The sequence below is a fragment of the Syngnathus floridae genome, chromosome 22 (assembly GCF_059516105.1).
Source record: "Syngnathus floridae isolate MCC-2025c chromosome 22, RoL_Sflo_1.0, whole genome shotgun sequence".
Lineage (NCBI taxonomy): Eukaryota > Metazoa > Chordata > Actinopteri > Syngnathiformes > Syngnathidae > Syngnathus > Syngnathus floridae.
Window position 1 is genome coordinate 4,434,611 of NC_142434.1, and position 25,270 is coordinate 4,459,880.

General features: G+C 41.7%; 1 protein-coding gene across 5 annotated transcripts in view; it reads right to left on the reverse strand.

Annotated features, from left to right (window-relative positions):
- Nucleotides 1–25,270, reverse strand: part of LOC148379342 (xylosyl- and glucuronyltransferase LARGE1) — a 107,589-nt gene that overhangs the window by 26,744 nt on the left and 55,575 nt on the right. For 4 of the 5 annotated variants that reach the window (XR_015855323.1, XM_088366536.1, XM_088366535.1 and 1 more), the window contains one exon: nt 2,682–2,868. Coding sequence is in view for 4 of the 5 variants with exons in the window: in XM_088366536.1 (XP_088222662.1) it covers nt 2,682–2,868 (187 nt within the window). In the remaining variant the exon portion in view is untranslated. Of the gene's footprint in view, nt 1–2,681; nt 2,869–16,820; nt 17,328–25,270 lie in introns of those variants that run through there. The other variant, XM_088366538.1, reaches the window with a different exon arrangement.

Sequence of the window (25,270 nt, forward strand, 5' to 3'; positions counted from 1 at the left end):
CAAATGGTAAACATCTCTGGGGGCAGATTGTATTAACTATTGCTAATTAAACTTAATTACAAATCAGTGTAGCTGCCTGATGAATGTGTTCTCAGACGATGCCCGAACAGAAATGATTTGCGAGAGACGGAGAAACGTTCGCCTCACTCCGACCGCGCAGAGCAGCCCGGGTTACTTTTACGGCGCAACAAGATAAACAGTGCGGATTACCTAACAAAACCACTTTTCACACCCACTTATCAGATCCTTGCAGCGATGCCAATAAACATGGAGATGATCTATTTTCAGTACGCGGGAGAAGTGACTATAATGATACACAACGATCACGCAAGAATAAAATGATTGACAGGTAAATTAAAAAGCATTTCAGTGACGGGAACAAAAGGACAGGCTCGCATCTCGGAAATTCAAGATAACAGTGTTTACGTGTGTCCAAATGATACGGTTCTTCGGCAACCTCGGGATAGGACAACCGAGAAAACGACTCAGTTAACAAGACGGCGCGCCAAACAGAAATGTAAATCAAGAGGGGAGCTGTCAGCAAATGAGACTTCAGCTCACTGAGCAGCTAAAGGATTAACTCTACAAGTGGTTTGCTTTTTCGGGGGACCATTAGAACCGGCGATTGCCAAGAGGAAAAGCATTTGGCTGCTCAGTACAATACGGGCATTTCACTATATATGGATTACGTCAACAAATTCATTTCGCTGAGCGGATGCTGACAAACAACCAGCATGACGGGCTAACGACAAAAATGTGAATCTCGTTGAAGACGCAATCCCTCGAACTCTAAGACGAATAAACAGAGACGAGACAAAGGAAAACAATGGCGAGAGACTAAAAGAGTGCTAACTGGTGTGAAAAGGAAGCGCAACGGTCTTAATTGGCACATTGACGCCCTACCTCGAGGTGACCTGGCGCCACGTCCTTTTTACAACTTCCCCGAGCTGGCAGATATTTGAACTAAATGACTTTGCGGGCCGTGGCAAAGGCTGCATTATTGGAGCATATTCGCATAATTCTCTCGTGAATGGAACTCGGAGTGAAAATTGTCATTTTAATCATAATTAATAATGGCACTAGCGCAATATTTCAATCCGGTGAGGCGTAGTCATTAAATGGCTTCAGGAACTTGCCTCGGCCCTGCTTCGTTGACACGAGGTAATCAACTTTGGACAGGCTTCGGTGGTTCATTAACGCAACCCCCCCCCTACGGAGGAAAAAAATAGGAAGAACAGGGGACTTGGCCGACAGGAAATTTGTTTCTGTAGATTCACTTTGCTATTGGGCCACTGAGCGATTCTGCTTACTCATTGTACTTTCCAGCCATTCCTGTGGGACGTGTGTATGTTAAAGCAAATTGAAGATTGAGATCTAAAATAGCTTGTCCTGGTATGAAGAACAACACGCCCAAAAAAAAAAAAGTGTGCTGACTTGTGTAATTGGATCATCTCATCCGGATGTTTCCAGGCAAAACAAAGAGAAAAATACGATCGATAGCCATGTCTGATTCATCAAGCCAGTCCCTGTCGGTCATGTTCATCGCAAAGGTGGACTCAACGGCAGCCTTTGGCGAGACGGGCTCTCTCGATCTTATCGTGCCGAGCCTCTGGGAGGTTATTTGAAGCGAACGAGACCTGGCACCGATCCTATAAAAGACGAGCGAGCAAACAAATGCTGCACTTTTAATGGCTATGGAGACAAAAGTTGTTGAAAGAGAATCAGGAAGCAGTTGTTGCACTGCACCGCGAGGAACTTGAACGGGAAATTTGGAATCCATTTTCTTCAACAAGAAGTAATGGAAAGAGAATTATGCCATCATCCATCTATTGGTGCATATTTCATTGTCATTAAGGCGTCGAGTACCAGATGGTGAGGAGGCTTTCTTGGAATCACGAATGAATAAACTGCCTCAACATGCCCGAATACAAAGAACAGGATAAAATCTGTACTCTACAAGCTTTTGAGTCGAAATGAAAAAAAAGAAAGAAAATAATCACATATAATCATACTGAAACTATCAACTTATTTTCCCCATGCTTTTAGACCGTAGTTCCTTCAGAACGATTCTGTTAAGTATTTTCCTGAAGTTGGCGCCAAGCATGCTTGTAGTAAGGTAACACAATTTAAAAGCGTAAAAAAGATGGCATCAGCATTTCTGTTTGGTGCATTACATAGATAGGCCGACATCATGCGAGAGGTGCAAACGCTTGGAAAAAGCCTCAAGCGATAAAAGCAATCACTATACTGGTGACTCAAGCAACAATTTCCATACAAATATACACTAATGCCTGAAGGTGTGTAAAGCCGCAAGTGTTAAAAAACAACAACTACACAAGCGATGCTGTTGTCTGACGAAACAATTGAATCACTTAGATTTAAAAATATTTAGAGAACATTTACAAAATCCAGACTTTCCTCCAAAAGTGTCAGTTTTGACCCAAAGAACTAAGAAATCGTTATTCCTGTATTATTACTTTTTTATTCAAAACTCTTCATCTAATTTTGATTTTATTGTTGATTTGTTCCTGATAAGATGAATTTTGTAATCGTCGCCATCACAGTTTTCTCTCAAATAAACGATTGGATTCTCCGATTATGATGACTTATTTACTGCCTTTTGGCTCTGACCTGGGTAATATTTTATCGGTTGCGATCATCATCCACCCCGAAGGATTTACCTTGAAAGCTGCCGACCGACAGGTAGAGCCAAGTGAGCGCCGGGATGAAGAGCAGGGCGAGGGAGGCCGCCAGAAACTTCCTGCGTCCGCGACACATTCCCAGCATCCTCTGGACCGAATCGAATGGAAAGAGAGGTGGGGTGACCTCTATGTGGGTAGCAGCTGTTGCCCACGATGATTCATGGCACTAAAAAAGGTGAGAGGAGAGATAAACTGGGTTAGAGTGCAAAGCGCCGGTTTGACAATGCTGTCATTCCCGTCCATTTGATGACATTTTAATGGCGTGGGGATGATGTATTTTTTCCCGATTACATTTTCAGCACATTTGCCAACGTCACGCCACGTTGTTCCTACAAGCGGTCTCATCTGAATGATGTGTCGGTGAATTGCATATGCATGTGGTTTTAAGAAAAACAGCGGTACGGTAAATTATGCAAAAGTATTTTGCGCTTTACAAAACAAAACAAATCTCATTTCGGCTTGGCTGTCACTAAGTTTCACTTGACATGAGATTGAGAAGGCACGTCCACGAGGAATCGAGGCATATAAAAGGTCTGAAAAATCCTCGCTCGACAAAGACACAGGAAGTCGAACATTTTGGTTTAAAGTGGCCACTTTATGGTCATTTTGGTCATTTCCAGGGGAGATTTTGTCTGATTACTCCCAAATTTGAGGCCCATATACTAGACAGATGGGAAATGGCAATTAGAGTTTTTTTTTTGTGTGTGGTCAGACCAAGGCAACACGACCCACGACAAAATACCAAACTTAACTCCACAAGGTCAGTTTTGTTTTTAAACAACTTTTCTGATAACTGGTAATCCTCAATTAAGAAAGGAGTTAGCCATAATACCCCAGATGGAATTTTCTAATAAGCATCTAATCTAATAAGCATCATGTCACCCGGTGAAGCCCAAAAATGCAGGAGGAACAATTTCCAGTCCCCCCCTCTCTCTGTCCTTGACAAACTTCTTTTATAGTGCCCAGTGTGCACGGTAAAAACTCGACTGGAGGTTAAAAGAGGTCGAAGGAGATTAAACAAGTCCGTCAAGTAAGACAAACGTTTCTTTGATAGGCCAACTATTAATCATTTCGGTAGCGCCTTGATCTTTAACCCCCCCGTGTGATATGAGCGCTCGGCTGGATGCTCTGATTTACATGGCAATCGTAACACTGAAGACTTTCATTATCATACGCGAGACAAAGTGCCTGCCCACAGACATCAATGGGGATGATACACTGAGAGCAAAGCCACCAATTAATCACATAGTACGCTAAAATTTAATTTAGCATATTAAGCACAATAGCAAGCGTGTGTGGAATGGAATTATTGTTTTTAGCTCACTTGGGGTTAACCGGCCTCACATTCGAGCTGTAATTTGGAGTGAGTAAGATATTAAAAGGCGGGTCTTGACCTGGTGAGTGACATGGGTGTCATTTAATTAGAATGTTGAGTTTGGCTAGCTTTAACTGGTAAATGTATGAGCGACTAAGCTATCGGTAGCTTGCGTATGAATTTACTTGTTATTTTGTTTCTTTACTGTTTGTTCTTTTGGTGTGTTTATTTCATCCACCCCCGCCCACAGACACACACTTGAGACTTTGCAAAGCACCTTCAACATTACTTTGTCTCCCAACGTTACACTGATTTCTATTTGTGTTGATATACAAACTGTTATCTTTCCATCTGTGCTCTACCGAGTTCCTTTTCAGTTTCTTATTGATGCAACTTTTGCATCTCAGCCTTATGGCTGAGATGAAATGTATTGAAAGCATTCCCTACAGCACCGGAACAAAAGCCCAAAAGGAACGATAACATGCCGTTTTCCAATTTTTTAATTTATTCAAACCTCTCATCTCTGTAGTCAAAGAACGGAAAGAGGCAAGACAACATGCGCCATGTAATTTACCTTAATCTCATTCCTTAGTCAAACTTTAATGACTCGGGTACGAAACGCCGCATCCTCCCGAGATGCTGCAAACTTTTGAAAACGCGATGCCTTGTTAAAAACGGTGACGTGCAAACTTTCCATTCCATCTGAGTTCAATTTGACTCCATTTAAATTCAAAGCAATAATGGCTTCTGAAAGCTAAAGCGTGTTTCAATTATCTACTGGGTTTTTACATAGCTCCTGTCTTTAATCATTTATAAAATGGATGAGGGAGAAGTAACAATGAGAGAAGAGTGAAGGAATGCACTCAGGTAGGGGAATTACTGTTTGTTGTGTTTGGCTTCCAGAGAGCTGTGCATCTATAATGCCTGTACGCTGACTGTTTGCAGGTAGGCGGCTCTGCTGCGACATCATGCAGAGAGGACAAAATATGACTTTTAATAAACTCCAACAGGACAGAGCTGCAGGTCTGGAAAGTGAACTATGCACGAACACTGTTTGTTCGGAAACCCTTGAAAGGACGCTATGAGGTATCAAAATAAGTCAATGACCCCTGTGGCATGGTTTAGCATTCAGATTAGTGTAGCTCTCTCAAGTTATGCAATAAAAAGGGTCACGCAGACAGTTGAGATGGCTTCAGCGATTTTATAGACTCTCGAGGTCTGGATTGTCTGCATTATGTGGCAGGGTCCTTGTCTGTATGTGGTGTCAGAAATGAAAGCTCTGCCATGTGGCAACGGGACGCAGTCTGGACATGACAACATTGTCAAGGCTCCGCTGAAGAGGAGGTCATTGAAAAGATCTGACAAAGGCTCACGACATATAATTAAAAAAGAAATTGTTGCGATTGTATTTCGAGAGAAATTGGACAGAAAGATACCCCAAATTATTTATTCTCCATATCTTATTTTAATGTTTTGCTTCAGCAAAGCTTTCAGTAACGACAGACTAAAATGTTCACTCACCAAAAACGGAACTGAAAAGGTAATGGGCTCTTCAAACGGATCTGGAAATTCGGCGAACATGAAAAGCTCTGGCTGTCATGTCGCTACAGCTTTGTTTGCAACTAGCGGATTATCTCGGCCAAAAACGCCATTGCGGTACAGAAGCTCTGCATCAATGTCAGCTGCCATGCAGCCTTTTGCAAAACACAACATAGTCGAGTCTCTCGAAGGGCGAGAGGGTCAAAGTTTTACTCAGTCGAGAAGTCACAATATTATGAACACTTTTCCTCTCAACTTCTGTGTTGAGTGGCAAGTTTTACGTAATCCTCCGGTGGCTGGAGGGCACTAACTTAAGTCAACACAACTGTAAAGCAGCAAGGCGCTTCTTTTGCCTTTCCACTGTCAAAAATCGTTCAGGCCGGTCTCGGCGTTTACAACACATCCAGATGACGAGTGATTTGTAAGCAACGTCAGGGTTTACTGAAGCTAACTGTACCCCGGTGGGCCAAAGTGTCCCGAATGACCGAGTACATTGAGTTTCCATCCCGCATAATTGTCAGGCAGTGTTGTTTGACTGCACAATACATCAGGCAGTTGACCGAGTTCATCACTTGGTGCTATTTTGGATGACAGTTTTCTTTCGCTTGGCTCAGTTCATAGGCGGTCTTCCATCAGAATTCAGCTCCAGTATATTTGATCCGGTTGGAGAGATTACCGGCTAGTTTTTCAATAAACAGTCCGCTGCGGGCTGACAAAATGTACAACAGGTCATTTCCCCGGTGGTTGCTGTCAGATGATTAGAGCCATAAACAGTGTCAGAGAGATGGATGCCTAGCTGGTATTTTTAAGACAACCGTCTTTTTTTTTCCGTTCACGTTTTAACAAACCGAAAAAGTTTTGGTCTCAACTACTCGACGAGGGGACTGCAATCAACGTTATACCGTAAAGACAATCTTCTCCCAGAGTGTTGGTTGGCTACTTGACATTAAATTCGTAATATCCGATTTGGAATATTTACACGGCGTATCAGCTTGAAAGATGCACGGGTTTTCAAAATGGCACTTTAGACTTAAGTTGACAGTCGAGCATAATTTAGTGCTGTGACGCCTTGAAGTGATTTCATCAGGGACTCTTGAGTGGGGGTATTAACAGTTAATATGAATAACAAGCAGCTCGACAGTGTTACGACAGTTTCCAGGTAGCACTCAAAGCTGATCAGAGACTACAGGAAATGGAAGAGTTGAGACAACAGCAAGTTTGAGACAAAGAAACGTGTACGGCCAAGAGGCGATTTGCAGATAACGCTTCAAATTACCCAGATGAAAGACTGATGAAGAGGCTTAGCATTTTTCGCCCCTACATTCTTTTTTGTGCTGTCACAGTTAAAATTAAACGACCGACAGATCTGAGAGCTCAAGGTGACACCCTGTTTTACACCCAAAAAAAAGGAACACTTTTATTCCTTTAGATGTGAAGGTGCAGATCAACTGCAATTTAATACAACAGGGGGGGACTTTTGAAACCAATCAAATGAGCGGAAATATTAACAATTCCGTTTAGAGTTCGGTTAAAGAAGATATCACGGTTTGAATCTCCCATTAGCATAAATGGAAGGCTTTTGGCGCTGTCTATTGCGGCAGAGACAAAAAAAAAATCCTGAAATATTCTCGGGGACAGTCTATCGCTCAGATGCGTTTATGAATAAAACAAAGTTGATGCCATTATTCAAGAGCATACTTTCAACTTTGGGGCATTTCCATATCGTTTTCTTCCAGTTTTCCATCCACATGATCTTGAGTCATCCCCTACCTGGTAGAGAACAGAAAATGCGGAGGACCCATTTTCTTTGTACGTGGTTCGAACTGAAGTACCTTCCTGAACCGTAGCTGTGTCATAAGACGCAGAATAGCCGAGTGACTCAAGAGAAGAATGAATCGCTTTTCATTTGCCGGACGGAATCGAGCAGAAAGTCCACCCACAATCCAGGATGAATATGGAAGGCAAAAGAGTCGATGGCTGCCGCCTACCCAGGCAGGAGGAGTACAACGGTGAGCTGTTTCTCTTCTGCAGGAGCCAAGAAAACAAGACTCTCTCTCGCAACGTGATAATCAAGAGTGGCCACGGGTCAAAACAATCAACACTCTGCGGAAAGGAGTACGGAGCATAGTGTGGACTAAATGACTTCTGCCACACTGACAGTGGAGAAAAATATATTGATTGAGCAGGCGGGGCTGTCCTCATTTCATTAAGCTTGTATACTCATTAGTATTCTGTTATGGTAGGGAGGGACGTGTGCGCTCCCATACAAAGGCAGCTCTAACATTATGGATGTCACTGGAGCCGGGGAAGTGCAGAAAGGCATTTGGAGGTGAAAATGCACACAAATCTTCCGTGGCCAAGAGAGGGGCAACGCAAATCAGCTTCTCGCGTCGAGGAGGGCGACGACCGAGGCGCCGCTAATACGATTTCCCGTCTTCTCAATGCCGTTTTCAATCAAGTGTCATTCAGCCCGATTGGTGTTTGTGGCGCCTGGAACTGTTTTTTAGGAAATTACGACGATATTCAAAGGATGACTCAGTCATCTGACAAGTTTCATTTCAACAGCCTTGTTCTGCTCTGTGACATGAGGGTGTTAATTATTCAAATGTAGCAAAAAAAAAACTAATTAGTCGGTGTTCCAAGTCCAAATATTCAGGTCACGTTGGAAAAGTTGTAATTGAAACGCTGTTGTAAAATAACTAATCGAAAGGGGTTCCGTGCCAGGTTTTATGGTTTAATTACACTATTTAAAACTTCCCTGATTGTTTGCCAAGGTTGGAGAATGGACTTCCCATCCTTCACTATGTCAGCGGCGACGGTGGACTCAAAACGACCACCGCCAGCCGCATCCGTATGCAGCTCGCGTTCCCTCAAGGTGCGTCTCATGAGTTCACACGTAATTAGAGTTGTAACCTTAAAGTAGGCGGTCGGCATCCCTCAGCTGCAGTTCTCCTTTCCAAGTTTCCCTTCCCCTCTGTATTGTTTGTAATTGTAGCTCGGCCAAATTGTCGTCATTTCGGCATGAGTTCCATTTTAAGAGGCAGCTTGCAGGTGTTATGCTCCACCACGGGAGAGGATTGCCATTCACTTACATGCAGCAGGAGAGGTGTGAAATATGCACACACACGCTCAACTCAAAAAGACCAAGGTGACCAAGGCTTGACCGACTGTGTCTGCGAGCATAATAGACAGGATGGCCTCTCTCAGGAGTGCATTTAAAACTGGGATCGGAGTGGGCGGGAAGGAGTATGGTCTGCATTTTAAATGTCTTCATTAAGGTCGAATATGGAAGGAGATCAGTGGGCAAAAGTCGTCATTCTAATCAAAGCAGCGCCTCGTTAATGGTAAAGGTAGGCGAGTATTTCTCAAAATTTTTTTGGGGCTCTCAAATCATGGTGTCAGTCAAAAATGTTGAAGCGAATTTTAATGTTAGTATTCAGTTCGACACATTTTGGTGCTCGCGGTTCCGTGGTGTGAATATTTTTAGACTAGCGCCGAGCTAACAAGGCTAACTACTATTCGTCTTATTTTTCTGCTGCCTTAAGACGAGAACGAGAGTCCATTTCTTCCCTGTGCAATGAATATTGCTTTTATGATCTTTTTGAACCCGGAATGAACTCAACTTCCATTATTTCCTTTGGGTTTGTTTTCTAAATATCTGCGAATGCAAGTTACAAGATCGCAAAATAGCAGCGGAAGACGACTTAGTGTGTTCCGATGCGGGGTGAAATCAGCGCACGGCATTTGGACAGCACTCAGAGCCTACCATCCAATCACAGTAGTTGAGTGCACGAAATGGAATGAAACAGACTCCAAGTGCAAAAGGCCACAGTTGTATGAGGAAAATGCGAGGCGATATGTGGTCTGCGCCGCGCTGATGTAAACCGACAGTCTTCAGAGGTAAGATTCAGTTTAAATCATAGTCACTTTATCTCACTTTTTTTCTCTCTCTCACTTTAGATAGCATGGCACGTTTCCGAGAGGATTTCTGTATTTCCTATCCCGTTTTTACTTATCTCATTGAAGAACCTTGGCGACCTAAGCTTTGGGGTACGCAAACAAGTCGTAAATTGTACGACCTTGGCGTGCAACAATCACAACCTGGTTTGAAGGTTGGGAGAGTCGCAGGTTGAACGCCAGCTGCGAATCAAACATTCGAGTGCCGAAAATATGGAAATTGGATCTCGTCAGGTTGCTTCCTGGCGAATTCCTCCTGGGCGTGACACCATTTGCACATCCCTCTCACTCTACCCCTCGCTAATTGCCTATCACATGATCCGATTGTTCATGTTTCTAATTGTATGTCATTAAAAAACTACAAGGCATAGATTGAACACCCACCCCCCTTCTCGTCCTCCCGTGAGAAATAAGAGATCGTTGTCCCGCCCCCCCATCGTTGGCTGTCAGGAAAATCATTTCGTTAATGGTTGCATCCGGCAGTTTAACAGAGGATACGCTACACTCTGAGATAAGAGCATTGCTGCTCACGTTAAGGTTCATATAATGATTGATGTTTGTTTGTTGTGCCTTGTCTCGATGAGAACAGCATCCAGACAGCAAAGAATCAATGTGTTCATTTTTTTTTTTTTACTTTGGATGCGGCATCTGGTGTTGTAACTGTCACTCTTCACTCTGAATGTAGAAGACACCGACGACAACATTTCTGTTTTTAGTCTCTTGCCCTACTTTACCCCTTCTGCTAAAGTGTTGTGGCCTGGATTAGGTGGTGGGGGAGTTACTGACAACTTCACTTCGTGATGATTCGAATCATTTGTTAAAAGTCTTACTCATTACCGAGGGATGCAGATGTCACGTTGAGGCCTTTGGCAATAAACATACATTTGCAACTTGCTCGCAGCGCTAAGAGAGGATGGAATAATAGCGTAGCATATATTTTTCCACTAAGATGCAAAATAGTATTAGTGGTTCACATTAAAGCAAGAAGATCTCTGAGCTGTGACCTTCCCCTTGCACTTTTATATGGGCGAAAATACGTATGGGTTGTACGCTAAGTAATTGTAGACTCAAACTTGCCTGTAGATGGGAATGTGTGGGTGGATGTTTTTCTATCTCGATGTGTTAACCTTGTATTTCGCAATCTTTTCAGAGTGCCTTCAACAACTGTGATCCATGGCCAGTTATTAAAAATAGTGTTTTCACAAGTTCTCTTACACGGTGAAGTAAATTTGATTCAAGTTGATTTTTTTTTTTCTCCATTTGGACTGGTGGGAGAACACTATATCACATTTTTTCAAATCTATTTTGTTTTGGACCAGACTTTTCGATCGAGCGCCCAATGGTTTGATTACTAGGTTCGCACTTGACCACACAAACTGCTCGACGGGGTCCACAAAGGTTCAATCATGGCAAATTGTTTGTTGAAGACGCTTCACATAGCATCCAAAGAGCTTTTTTAGTTCTAAATTTTTCTGGGGTGTCGAGTCTGCCTATGTCTGCTTAATTAAGGTGGGTGTGACCCTGAGGCTGCTCAACAAATATGTCATATGCAAGAGTTCACCGTTTGCATTTAAAAACCTTCCCAATGATGCAAAGGTTGTTAAAAAGTTTCGCTTTAATTATCACAAACCATTTTCAAAACAGCTCATGAAATCTCAGATGACTCCGGACTTGGCAACACAATTATTGTCTGCAGTACGACTGGCGATTCCGCTTTTGTCCAAATTTAAAATGAGCTCATTTGTTTATCTACCATGTGGTGTGCTGACCCTCTGATCTAAGCGCAGCTTGCTCTCTGACGAACTTCATTTCATTTTTGCCTTCAAACCGCATTCATCACATTGCTAAAATATCGGCCTTCATCAACAGACGGCACTTTTCGCTGGAGCCGCCTGGGAAACAATTTCTGCCACGAGCTCAACTTGCTTTGCTTTCTAAAAAAGTGCAACATTTTGATAAGATCCTTTATACTCGGCAGTCTTGCTGTGCTGACATATTGGATCACTGGCGCCGCGAATAGACGAGCGCGCAGTATACGAACATCTATTTGAGACCGAGGTAAACAAGTTGCTCCGAGCAAATTCATATGACAAAGCATTTGTTTTGAACATAGCATCAGGTGCTGGGATCAAGTGGGTCGCTTTTCTACTCGGCCCCAAGGCGAACAGATTGTAACAGCCGGAAATTTAAAAATAAATTCCTCAATCTGCGCCTCACCTTTGTGGTTGACAGAGGTAATGATAACACACATGAGTTGATCGTTTGAAAGAGGCTAGTTATGACGGCTAATCAGCTCAATGCTAATCATCCAAGACTGACAGGAGTGGTCTAACTAAAATTAACAGGCCCTGGACGTTTGTGAGCTGATTCATAGACAGCTGGTCTTATGAGAGAGGACCACGTAAGCCAAAACCAGCTTGGTAACCAGTTGCTGAATGACTCTTGCATGACAACAGCACAGAATGACGACAAGTTATTATTTTAGCAGCACCACGGTAGCTTTGTAAAATATCAAAGCTGGAGAATTAAGGGGTCAAACGATTCAGGAGACGTAAATCGGTCACCAGATATCACTCGACGACATTCACTTGCACCGCGATGACAAATTGCAAGAACCGACCGAGCTCACCCATTAATCAAAATCAGATCATTATCTTCCCTATCGCAGCTAAATGTGAATTACACATCTGGACGAGGTTCCCAACCGAGCATTTTGACACATTTGTCTAATTCCATATTTGGCGATGGACACAGGCGAGCTAATCGCAGGATCATAGACTCAAAGTCAAAGGTTAATTGGAAAGCCGCCACAATAGAGGATAGCAGAAATAATACCGGCCGGGATAGTTACTGTGATGCACGCTCCGATCATTTAACTGACTGCGATGCTTTCAGTACACGTGCGTTTAGCCTGCTTTATGATCCTCGGCTCCAAGAAATGCCGCATACATACTGGCACTCGAAGTTGTGGCTTGATTTCAATCGACCTTTAATGTATCAACCCTGCATACAACACAAAAGTGCAATTGTGTGAAAATGTCGTCACGGTTAAAGCAGCTTGTAAGGTAAGCCAAAAAAAGAATTAATTATTACTGCTAGCAACTCTCATGACAAACACATTGGAAAGTTTATGAAGTACTTTGACCCCCTCCCTTTATTTATGCTAAATAAACCCAGTCGGGCTACATTGCGAATAAGGCCACGCAAAGACCTGGGCCTGACCTCAACAGATGAGCATAATCATCCATTAGCCTAAGGATTGATCAGGAATTCTGTCAATTGTCGGGAATTGATTGTTGATTACTGCTGTAATGGTGGAATTGATTTTGCTACATGCAACAACCACACAAAGACCTTTGAAATCGCACAAGCGCTAACAAGCAACAAAACAGGAGTTCAGGGAGATTACACCATCCTACCATTATCAAATTTTTCACAGCTCACCCCCCTAAAAAAAAGAAAAATACAGTGGACCTGGTGCGCATATAACAGTCTCTACTCATAGGGCATTCAGTAACCAATATTAACATAATTAGTCATTAGCAACTATAAAAGCGATATTTTATTCCATCTCTACTCGAATTACTGCATCGTAATGACCTTTTTTTTTTTTATCTTGCAATGTGATGAGTTTGCTCAGAGGGATATAGGTCCTTTGCGTATAATATTGCAGTGATGATGAGATGTGTTCCCAATCGGATGTAGCTTGCTCTGGGCTGCGGAATGTATTCCAAATCCTTCTTCTATCAGACAACGCGATCCGTTTAAATTAGATTCGTCTGGTTGTCCTGACAGATAACGGATCTGTGAACTTTGATGTGGACAGCTCGGCATGTGGCAATAACATTGTCTCGTAAGATATGCAAAAATACGCTTGGATGCAAACGGCGTTATAGTTTCTGTACGCCTTGGTGGAGTCTCATGATATTGATAGAAATCTAGTAGGTGCGATAAATCCAACGAGGGACATGCTAGCATGCAGTTCCAATTAACTCTGCTAAATGACTTGTTTATCTCAACGCTAACTGCAGTCGCACTGAACCAGCAAACAGTTGGAAGGACAACGCGGTGAGGGATGACATCATGTTTGCATATTTTAAACTGGTGCTAGTTCCAGAGTTACACAACAAAATGTCAGACCTGCGGGGAATAATACCTCGAGTCCAAACTTAGCATCAGAAAGTGACAATAATTAGCACTAACTGACTAATATGGCGGTGACGTGGCGTTCAGGGGAGCTCCATCAGCTTCATTTTCAGATGCGATTTCAGCGGGGCCGCATTAAGTTGCGAGCCATTCGCGGTGATTACATGGTGATGAGTGCATCGCTTGAAATGTGCCTGTTTAAGGCCGCCGGGCATGAACAGGGAAATCAATGAAGCAGTGGACAGAACAGGCTTGTTTGCTTTTCGCCCATACATCCCCATGAGAGTTGCTATACGCTCTCATTAATGAAGACAAACAGAAATAATATGGACAAGTAATATAGCCAGACGACACAGAGGTCGCTCCTGATTATGTGAAGGTGACCAACCCCTTCTGAGCAAGCAATCATTTACTGAGGTTGGCGAAAACGTCATTGTGTTTACAATATAGTCGAACACTATACATAGTTAATAGCTAGTTTCATTTCACCGGCCTGTTTTAAAAGGTCAAATTAGTTTTAAACATGTCGAATGTGATGGCAGTAATATATGCAGTGCAATTTAGGATATCCCTAAATTAACATTAGCTAGCTAGCTGGCCACCAAATAGCAAAGAGATTGAGAAAGACTACATTATTGGATGGACCTCAAAAGTTGATCACAACAAATGTCTTTAAAAAATATGAGTAAAAAAAGTATTAATTTCTAAATTTATACAGAAACTTAGCTAGCTAGCCAGCAAAAGGCTAGCAGACAAGCTGCCACCTGTTATAAAAAGTTGCAAAAAGTCAATTTTATTTACAATGCACTTCTCACAGAGGACTTAGGTAGTTCTTAGTGTGCTTAAAATACAAAATCAAACCAAACAATTACTAAGTACAACTCCAACAACAATCAAGGCTTACTATTTTAAAGACTGTTAAACTTGAACATCAAGCCAGAACTCAAACGTCAAATACCCCGAAATCGAATCAATTATCTATTAAAACTGTATTAATAATTCAAGTCTGACAAAACTGCAAGTTTCCGATTGGTTAGCTACCAAGCATAAAGTAGTTTTATTTATTTGCAAAGCAACTTTCACCGTTAAAGTTAAGAGAGTGTTTAAAGACTGTTTTAATGTTTTAGCATAAAAAAGGACCTTAAAAGTCAAACACCCCATATGTTATATAAGGCTAGGTACAAAAACTTTTCAAACGCTATCTAGTCTGTGATTAGATTTTTTTTCTCTTTTTTTTTTTTAATAATGCAAGAAAAAAAATGGCACCATGTTCAAGGTAGTAGTAATACTGAAACATTCAAGTCAGAAACCTTCTCGGGCAAATAATGACACATTTTTCCGCCAACAAAACTAAATTATATAACTCCTTTATGTCCTATATTACAAAAGCAATTATGTTCTTCAAATCAATATGGAATGTGCTGACCGTAAATACAAAAATGACCTGGTGGTCAATAGTCACATTTTTCCATGATGACTAACTCCAAACTTGTGAGCGGCGCCTAAGTGAGAAAATACAATCACTTTTAATCATTAATTGGAGCCCTACAGTGTAATCGTTTTCCTCGATAAATCACGTGACTGCTGAAACAATAACCGGTGATTATCGTTTTAATTATGAAATGTGTTTTCCAGTTGCTCCCCAGGTCAGTCAGGAGAATGAGGTGGCATTGCCGTAAAGAATATTAATTTCAAGCGAGGCACGTTCATCAGCACGACACAGTTAATCAACCAATAGTTTTCTTTTATAGCCAACAATTGCAAGACTACTTGATGCTGCCAAGAAATGGTACAAATTTACAGTAATCTACACCAGCCACTTAATCGGAGCTAAATTAACATGTTGGTATGAGAACAATAGATGAACAACTAGTGACTATCACCATCGATAATGAATTTGACATTTTTATTATTATCATCATTTGCAGGTTGTGGCTCCCCACCTCATAATGAGGTGCGAGCTCCCATTACGAATATTAAAATCAATACAAACGAGTAATATGAGATAAGATTGATGCTAACATGTGATGCAAAACGCTTTCGAAAAGATGACACTGATGTCACAGTCTTATAACAAATTAGGCGACAGACATTTGTGCACAAACCGTGCCAGAGGACATGTAAACAAACTTAATACTTGCTGGCATATGGTAAATTCTTGATGCTATGCAAAAATGATCAATACTTTAACTGCAGCTTAATGATTCATTTAGCTGTGAAACTCTTCATTTCTGTCTCTACAGATGGACTATCCCACCAAGGGATGTTCAATACTACTTTTTTCCCCCAGAATACCAGTTTAGTAGTCACAGATACTGAAAAATATTAAACCTTTTGAAAATGTTTTTTAATTAAAAAAAAAAATAATAAAATGTGAAGACACTCACATACTTTGACTCAATCCTATGCATTAATAATTCACATTTGTTTTTATGGCCAAATAGGGACTCAAATTGATTTACTACTGATTCATGCACAGCACTATATATACATATACAATCCACTGCTGAGGAGGACTTAATGTCAGATTTGCTAATTGTCTTAAATTATCAGGGGCAGACTCCACGAGTTTTTACATATGAAATTTTTCAGTATGTATGACAATTTTGTATATATTCCATGAGAATGAGAAACAAAACTTCACACAAGTGACAGCATAACTATCCACACAACTAATTATGATTAAATGTGGCGTTAATAACTATTATACCAATATTGACGTTTTATACTGACTAAATATTGAGATTTTTTTTAATTCTTCATCGTTGTGCCACTTGTTAGCTACATGTTTTACGTCAGTTGATAAAAAAAAAAAAAAAAACACGGGACATAAGATTTACTGTACAGCATACTATTTAAACGCGATCCATTGACGTGCAGGTTGGATGAATGAATGCATTCGGGATGGGACAGCTGGCTAAGCCCATGTGTGGTTAATCCCCAGTCTGTTCTATTTACTGGTTTGTAGCGGTTTGGTTAACATAAAGCCCAAAAATGGACATGCACGTTTTTTTTTTTCTCTCCTGCGCCTCGACAACATGACTCAAGAAGTAGAACGAAGCACAGCCAAAAATAACGCAGGGTGAGCGTTTTAAAAAGGGGGCTGGTGAGGTAAGGTCACCGAGCTAATGGCTCGAGAAAAACTGCGGATTTAAACTCACCTGATGCAGAGCCGTCGAAGACACTTGTGTCCGATAAAAGCCTTCGGGGGTCTCGAAACAGAAATAAATAAAAAATTCAAAAGCGTAAAAAAAAAAAAATCCCACGCTGCTTCTGCCACGCAAATATCTACGGTTCCTTCATCCCAGTTCTTGCAGTGCAAGAGTTTTTTGCGGGATGTTGCGCCAGTGACAACCGGCCAGCGTCAGAGAGCAAAAAGCGGAGCAGCTAGGTCTCCTCCATGGAAAGATTTAAATCTCAAGACGGGCACATTCGGTCTCATTAAGAGTAGCGGGACTTGATTACAGCGCCACACGCGCAGTCACGGCCGTGCTTGCAAAAGCACAACGAACTCGTCTCCATGTGCAAAACCAAAAAAATCCCTTGCACGTCTCCTGTTGCGTGTCCCTACATGTAATGTTCCACGGAGGTATTTTGTTGTCGTCTCCCCTCCAGAATGTGCCCGAGTTTTCGGCCTCAACACAGCAGCTCTTTCTTCCTGACACAGAGCCAGCAGCCAATCACAGAGTGGCGTTGGCAGGGGGATGGCGAGAAATGCAGGAGTGGATTTGAAGGATTGGAGTGTGCACGCAGGGGACCGGGAGCTGTTGCTCATCTTGGGGCACTTGACGTCTCTGTCTCGACTTGTACACCATCCTCACTCCAAGTACAAATAGATGGTGCATTATTTGCACATATAAAAATTCCTATAGACTCATAGGTGGGTCTAATCCGAAAATATTGACATAATAAAGTCCAGTAATGCAAGCTTATCGATCTTGTGCATCTATCCATCCATCCATCCATTGCAGTGCTGCATAATAAACAATAATAAAACACCAAGCAGGGGTGTGCAGAGAGGGGGGTGCAATGGGGCAGCCCCTCCCCATGAGAAAATATTTTGCATTGAGAATTCTTGTGACGACAAATACAATCTTGGAATAAGGGCATTCGCAATCTGCTAAAATTGCAGAAATAAAAATAAAAAGGAAACTGTGGCAACACATCACTTTACATTTATCGGTTCTATTTGCCTCGGCAAATATCGAAGCATGATAATACTAATCGAGTCCAATAGCGCCACTCTGCAAGAAAAGATAACATACAAGTACATATTGATTCAATTTCCCGTGGCTGGAAATCTATTTGCAATATCGCCCAATTGTTATGATATGAATGCCCCGGGAGTCATGGAGTCAGCATGTCGGAACTGGAAAGTTTGATCCCCCGCAATCATTGTGTAATGGAAGACGCTTGAGTAAGACACCGAAACCTCGAGTGATTCCTCACGCTGCACCTTCGGTGAATAAATAAAACCTGTATTTGTTTCCATGGCAGCCCATACACTATTATAAATGCGTTAATGCATAAATGAAGAGGCAGCATTATAAAACCTCCAGTGAAAACCTTGAAGGTTTCCACTTAAATATTAAACCACCTTCTTGCAAAAAACCTCTACCGCCACAGGTTTCAAATGTGAACTTTGAAATTGCGTATCGATATTTTCTCTTTTTGTATATTCGATGACATCGATGTGAATTCGTCCGACGGTCTTGCAGCGATATTAATAATCCATGTCAAGACTAATGAGGCAATTCATTGTAGTGTAGCGGCGTGCTAAATTTCCAGTTACTAATTTAAACGTACTGCTTTTTTTTTTTTTTTTTACGTCTCTTTTCACCTAATAATAAAAAAAACATGGTCACATTTAGTGATACTACTTGAGATGATAAAAAGGGGGGGGGGGTGTGATGAGTGACATTCCGGCCAAATGTATCTGAAACACGATTACGGCGCCACGCACGTAATTAGCTAACAGACAAAGCACGATGAAATTTGACCCCCAGTGTTAAGACACTGATGAGTTTTCTTTTATACTTTAATCATCGCATTCTGTCATCAGTTCTGCTCAAGGCACTGAGGGATAATTATACTTTTTTTTTTTTTGCCCTCCCGAAAAATACATCTGCTCAAAAAGAATATGCCACGGGTAATTGGGCTTGGGGACAAAAAAATAGTATTAAGTAATTACTGAATGTTTGGCCCACGGAGTGTGTAAGGTGAGCGTCTTTTCTTTTTGCTAACATACCAGGAGCCGATGTCGCTTATCTATTAGCTCCAAATTTAAAGGTCACAATATCAACTTCAATTTCATTTGTGCCATCATTAGAAACACGTCGTTTCAAATTAATATCATTTGAGTCCACTATTGCCGTTATAATTAATTTGTACATACCTTAAAAATTTGATGGTCATAAAAGCTGCGATTTAAATACGATCCGATTAGTCGACGAATCGAGACTGTTAGACAATAGTCGACAAGCAGAATAATCGTTTCTACATACACTGGACGAATTTGCAGCTGAAGCACCGAGCTGAGGGATGCGCAGAATGAGATAGCTTGATAGAAGCTAATTCTATTAGTGTTCATTATCAGGGAACACAATGAGTGGGGGGACACAGGTGAGATATTACAGACAACTAATGAAGCATTGCTGGATTGCTGCATTGATTATAAGAACAAAGAAGAAGAAAACAAGTGACAAGTTTTTGGGTCAAGGATATGGATCAAAAGATAAAGTAGCCTAGAAAAGTACCACAAAGGTCAAAAAATGTATACCTTGTGAGGAAAGTAGTAAGACTGTCCTGTAGCCGGCTACGAAGAGGTTGCTGCACATGCTCAAGTAGCTAATACGAATTCTAAATGCCATCCAGCCAAGTTTGCAGGCTCGTAGGCCGAAATACAAACCTGATGCTGAAGTATAGAATTTAGGGAAAGAGATTACTCTGGAATTGGAAAAAAAAAGAAGGGATTCATATGGACCAATGGATGGTAAAGATAGACAAGCTGAAGCAATGCCAGAGAGCAATGAAGAGGAGGAAGAAGGTAAAACTAGAAAAGGGAAGTGATAACGTGCCAGATCATACCAGAGGGGGTTGACTGAACAAGCTGGCATTGTTTTGGAGTGAAGGTGCTGCGGGATGATAAGTGATGGCAGACTGTCAGGAGGAAGCAGGGCAGGTTTTGTGGGAGTAAAACAGACTGTGATGGATGATCGTAGAATTGTATCATCAGCTCTTCCTTGGGATGAAGAAAGTGCTGGGAGCTGGGAGAGAGATTCCCAGAAATGAAAAAAGACTACCCAGATATGACACAGAGTGGGTGGGTGGCAGTATTGGTCATGGAGAAGTCGCAATCAAGTGGCATCATCTACCAAAGTATGGATTTTGACAGAAAGAGAAGTGGGCAGACGACTTATTTTTGGGTGTTCCTAAGATTTCTGTCGATCAAGAATCTGATAATCCACTGTCAGATGATGGCAAAGAGAAGATGACCACGAGGATCTTCGTGGGTTCTTGGATACTGAAGGTCCCAATGCTGTCAAGGTGTTGAAGAGATGTTTTGGAATGGACAGAAGATTTTTGAGGGTTAAAGAATGCACATCTATGGAACACTCAAGGATGGGAAGTCTTAGTGTTTACTGGAATACATCGGGCTTAGTATTTAAAACAAAAGCAGCTGCTGTGTTCTGACTGATGTTCATTAGGAGGAAAATATTCACGGAGACCTTCTGTGGTTATTTTGCTATAAATCAACTAAGTCGATGCTGCGGTGACGCATTTATGCTCTTTTTAAAGACTCCCTGTGAGCTACCAGAAGTCAACAAGGACAAAGGTGCCTACGATAGAGCCCACTTAAATCCCAGGAGTATACGCGGGCCTCTTCACAGTTCTCAGCATGCTCTGCCTCTAAAGCCGAGACAAGGCTACTTAAGAGGCGAGCCTTCGTCAAGTGGGCTAACGCAGTGGCATGCCAGCGCCGCAGGGATGGAAGGACGCTGCGACAGTGTCTTGGCTCGCGCTCCGTGTCAGTTGTCATGCTATGTCTGCGGCCAATGTCTCTGAAGCAACCAACCTTAAAATAGAACCGGGGGACAATGGCCTCTCATATTGACGTTACACCAGAGAACTAGTCGTTGAATTGCCTGATATCAATCAATGTCGGAGCGGCCTATACATTTATATTGCGTCTATAAAAGGCAAACTGTGTGATCAATTTCTATCATCATCATTACAGTAACTCCCTGAGGGGAAACTCCTCTTACATGTACTGTTGAAATATAAACACAAGATGGTTCTTATGTGTTGACTCAAGAGTATCCTAAATTAAGTGTGTCCCAAACTATTTTTTTTTTGCGAAAAAAGAAAAGTAGTTCTTGGTGAAGGTCTTGTTATCTACAATACTTTGACCATGTGCATATTTTGCCGTGTGTTTGTACATTGCAGTTTATTTATACAAAAGTGTGGGAGTTTGAATCATCGAGCACTTATGTGCGGAGGCTCCACTGAGAGCCCGCGCAAAGCGTTGGATGTCGATGAACAGACGTATAGCAAGGGTCCTCGGCGAGTTTCGTTTATTTCGGTGTTCGCTGACCCTGGATTGTTGATTTTGCCGGTCGTGGAGAGACTGCGAGGGCTCCTATCAGCTAGCGGCGATTCTGCTAGTGTTTTCTTAACTGCAACATTTTAACGGTAGTGAACGGGAAATCAAGTGGAAAGTCACGACGACGGTTATTGTCTCTTCTAAATGTTCAGTGATTACACGTTATAAAACCAGTTTAATTACATTTAATTGTTTTGGATGGCTCAAACACAATAATCAATGTATTTTTTCCCCATCATTTCATACATTTGTACATTTGCATATGCAAATTACTGCGACAAGGAACAAATGTACAATTTCTGTCTTGTCTGAATAAATGCAAAAGCTATTATGGCTACATTTTCCAGATGTTGTTGACAACGAGTGGGAGGACGAAACGGCCATCGGGTAACAAGCGAGAAGTGTGGCGGTATAACAATGCTGACTGTTGCTTAAGCATATGTCTCTTGAACAAATGTGATCTAATGACCACACTGTTGAAGTGAACTCAATTTTGAACTCAGTGACTGTTTTGCTCTTTAGCCTCTGGGCCAAAGTTGTCGAAAAGTTGATGAGGAGAAAGCGATGATCATTTACCCGGCGTGTGAATGCCAAAAAAGTGTCGTTGGTAATTGAGGGCAAAGAGTACAAGGGTCGGCGGGATGGGAGGGTTTCATCTTGATCCCGAGTGCACCCACAAATTTATTAGCCAATGTTCGTTTCAGGGTCGTAAAAGACGAGACGGTCCACCAAATAGCAGCACTGGTTGCCAGATTATTAAAAGTGTGTCCAGTAGAGTACTTGAGGTTTTCTTGGGTGTGGAAAGCCTCAACGGGTCTGTTTAACGTGATATGAATGGACATATACATCATGCATGATACTTTTCTGTTAGAAATCGAAAAGCCGGTAAGGCTAGCACAGGTGAATACAACCAAACCAATATATTGACTTTTTTTCCGCACGAGCAGAAGTGAAATGATTCATATCATTCGTTGGCAAATGACAGGACTTGAATAACAATGTCAAAGTATGACGAATGGCAGATGTTATACAGAAATAACTAAGACGGAGCTGCTGTCAAGAAAGCACATCATGCGATACGATCTTTGTTGTCTTGATCTTGGATGTGTTGACATGCATGCGGGATCTCACGTGTATTTGAAAAAAATCTTACAATAATAGTAACGGGAATTTTAAGGGAATATGTATGTGTGTGTATATACACACACACACCATATTTTCCGCACTATAAGGCGCACCTAAAAACCTCCAATTTTCTCAAAAGCTGTCAGTGCGCCTTATAATCAGGTGCGCCTTATATATGGACCAATATTGAGCCACTACAGCAGGTGTGTCCAAAGTCCGGCCCGCGGGCCAAATGTATATATCTTATATATGGTCAAAGTTTTAAAATGGGCCATTCATTGAAGGTGCGCCTTATAATCAGGTGCGCCTTATATACGGACAAAGTTTTAAAATGAGCGCTGGTGCGCCTTATAGTGCGGAAAACCCCAAAATGCTAAATTTGCTACCACCCACACACAATGTTTTTTTAAAATACTATTTAAAAGTTTATGTGAATTAATTTCACAATGTTCCATCTACGTAACTTCTTAAACAGCAGGGAGCCCCCTTGTGAGGAAACCCACACTCACGCTGCTGTTTGCCTCATATTAAAGCAAATAAAATGTGCCAAACTGTGAAATCCCCATCGGGCTTCATAGCAAGCGAAGGAAGAGTTTGCTCGGGTGTTCTCCGGATGATGAAAACAGATGCTCGTTTCCCTCCCTACTGAGCACGCTCCGTTTCACCCATCTCCAGAGGGGCGCGGGGGCACGGGAGGGGGGGGGTTGCACCGAACGGCCCTGCAGGACAACCGCTCAGGCCGACTGGTGCATTAACTTCTGCTCTCATATGGTGTAAATAAAATAGTACCTTGCATCAGATTAGAAAACAATAATACTGTGTTAAAAGAATGGGAAAGGAATCCAATGGAAGACTGGTGCGCTCGAAGCTAGAGTGCAGACGGTTCGGCAAAAAAAAAAAAAAAAAATCAATTAGCCCTAATGAGACCTCAAGAGAGGTACTCCTGCACAATTTGTATTTTATATTTTTTGGGGGGAAGAGGGCTTACATTGCTTGTTGTTATTTTTGCTAATGTTTTTTTAAACAAGGATTCGAAAGCGATCTCAGTCAAACATTAGCATTCGCATGAATTATTATGCAAATGTTTCTAGCAGTTCTGATGAACAAGATTTTCCCTGGAGTTCAAAGGCCGGCATGGCGATCATTACAAACTCACCGCAGGTTACCGAGGCACAACACTAAACGGATGACTTGGCAGCAGTTTTATTGGCTACAACTATCTGAGCATTTAATTAAAACACAAGATACTTTACTTAAAATATGCAAAAATTTAAGGGGGGCACCTCAAGCATTTGCTACCATGACAATAAGGGGCGGAGCAAGTAAAACATTTTCACTCGTGCCTTTGAATGATCTCACTTTGGACGCTAATTGCTTGAAAGTGGCACCGAATCCTCCCGCATAACGACTCACTCGCAGACAAATTTTTCCAAAACAGGCAGCTCAAAGATTTACGTGGTTGTTTGATTTCACACTTTCGTGGGCAGCCACTTCGGAGAAACTACTATTTGTACACAAGCACTTAAAAAGTCAATTTTCCATAATACGTCTCCTTTTAGGCTATTTTATACTAGCTTGTCTTTGGAAGATAACGCTGAGTATCACCGAGGACATAAAGTGAATATTAGGGAGACTTTTAAGACTTTCGATCATAAAAGCTGAGAGACACCACACAGTCGGAGAAAAGAGCAAAAAGGCACCCTAGGCTTTATTTATAATTTGAGTTAGGAACCTGAAAATGCAATCAATCATTGTCAGTAATGATGAACGAGAGAGTCATCAAATCAAGTTTTTATATCTTCAGCCCTGTGGATAATCGGCAATTTAGGCTCATGGAGATTGAGAAAGTTTTGGTCCAGTTCAGTAGATACGCTTCCCCTCCAATCTCACCTTTACTTGCCCTCCACTGCACCTCATTTACTCAAGAGGCCTATTATACATGTACAATCTCTTCTTAATGTGCATTAGTCTATTTTCCTTTCTTTTAAATTCAAAGCAGGCAGCAGCTTTTGCCCTGCTGCGAAGCAAAAAAAAAAATGCTTTAATGACCAATTGAGCTTTTTGAGAATGTGAAGTTTACAGTTGGTTTACCTGCAATGAAATTCAAACTGTGCCTGATAATTGGAAGGGATTTTTTTTTAATTCACCTATGAGCAACGCATTTAATGATGATTTGGTTTAGTTGGGCGCTTAAGCGTAATAATTATTTCTCGTGTTTTCTACTTCAATCACTGGTGACAGCCCCAAAACACGAGTTGCTATTTTTCAGACTTTATGAACTTGTACTTTGATCCTATTTTTTTGGCAGTTCTGAATTATTAATAATGAGCAACATATTTTTGAAAACATGATTTATCTTTGCTCATGTCATTCCACTGTGCTCTCATTATCCACCTGCGCCTCCGAAACCTCAATCATGTCTTGCGGCAAGAATGCAACGAAGCCACCGGCTGATTTATTTAACGCAACATTTCTCGGAGAATTTGTATTCCCCTTACATAGTCAACTTTCAAATCTTCCCATCCGATCATACGAAGGTACGTCTTTTCTTGATGCGTCGGGCTGCCGAACGAGACCGAGGGGGGACGTATTTTATTTCGGTGATGTCATTTGGACATTGATTTGTTTTAGATGTCTTCCTCGTCGGTGACAAGCGAAATAAACATCCGCCGCCCGATGAAACGGAGATGCTTCCGTTCGTGGTAATAATCTTCACAAAGTCACCTTGCCTGGGCGAGCTATAAATACACGGGCGCAAAAGAGTGTTTGTTGACTGATTGTCAGCTAGCACGCAGACGGCGTCAGCTCTCATTGAAGATGATAGAGGATGTCGGATAATAGACATTTTTGCAATACGCGTGCTTTCATGCGCATCATTAAAAC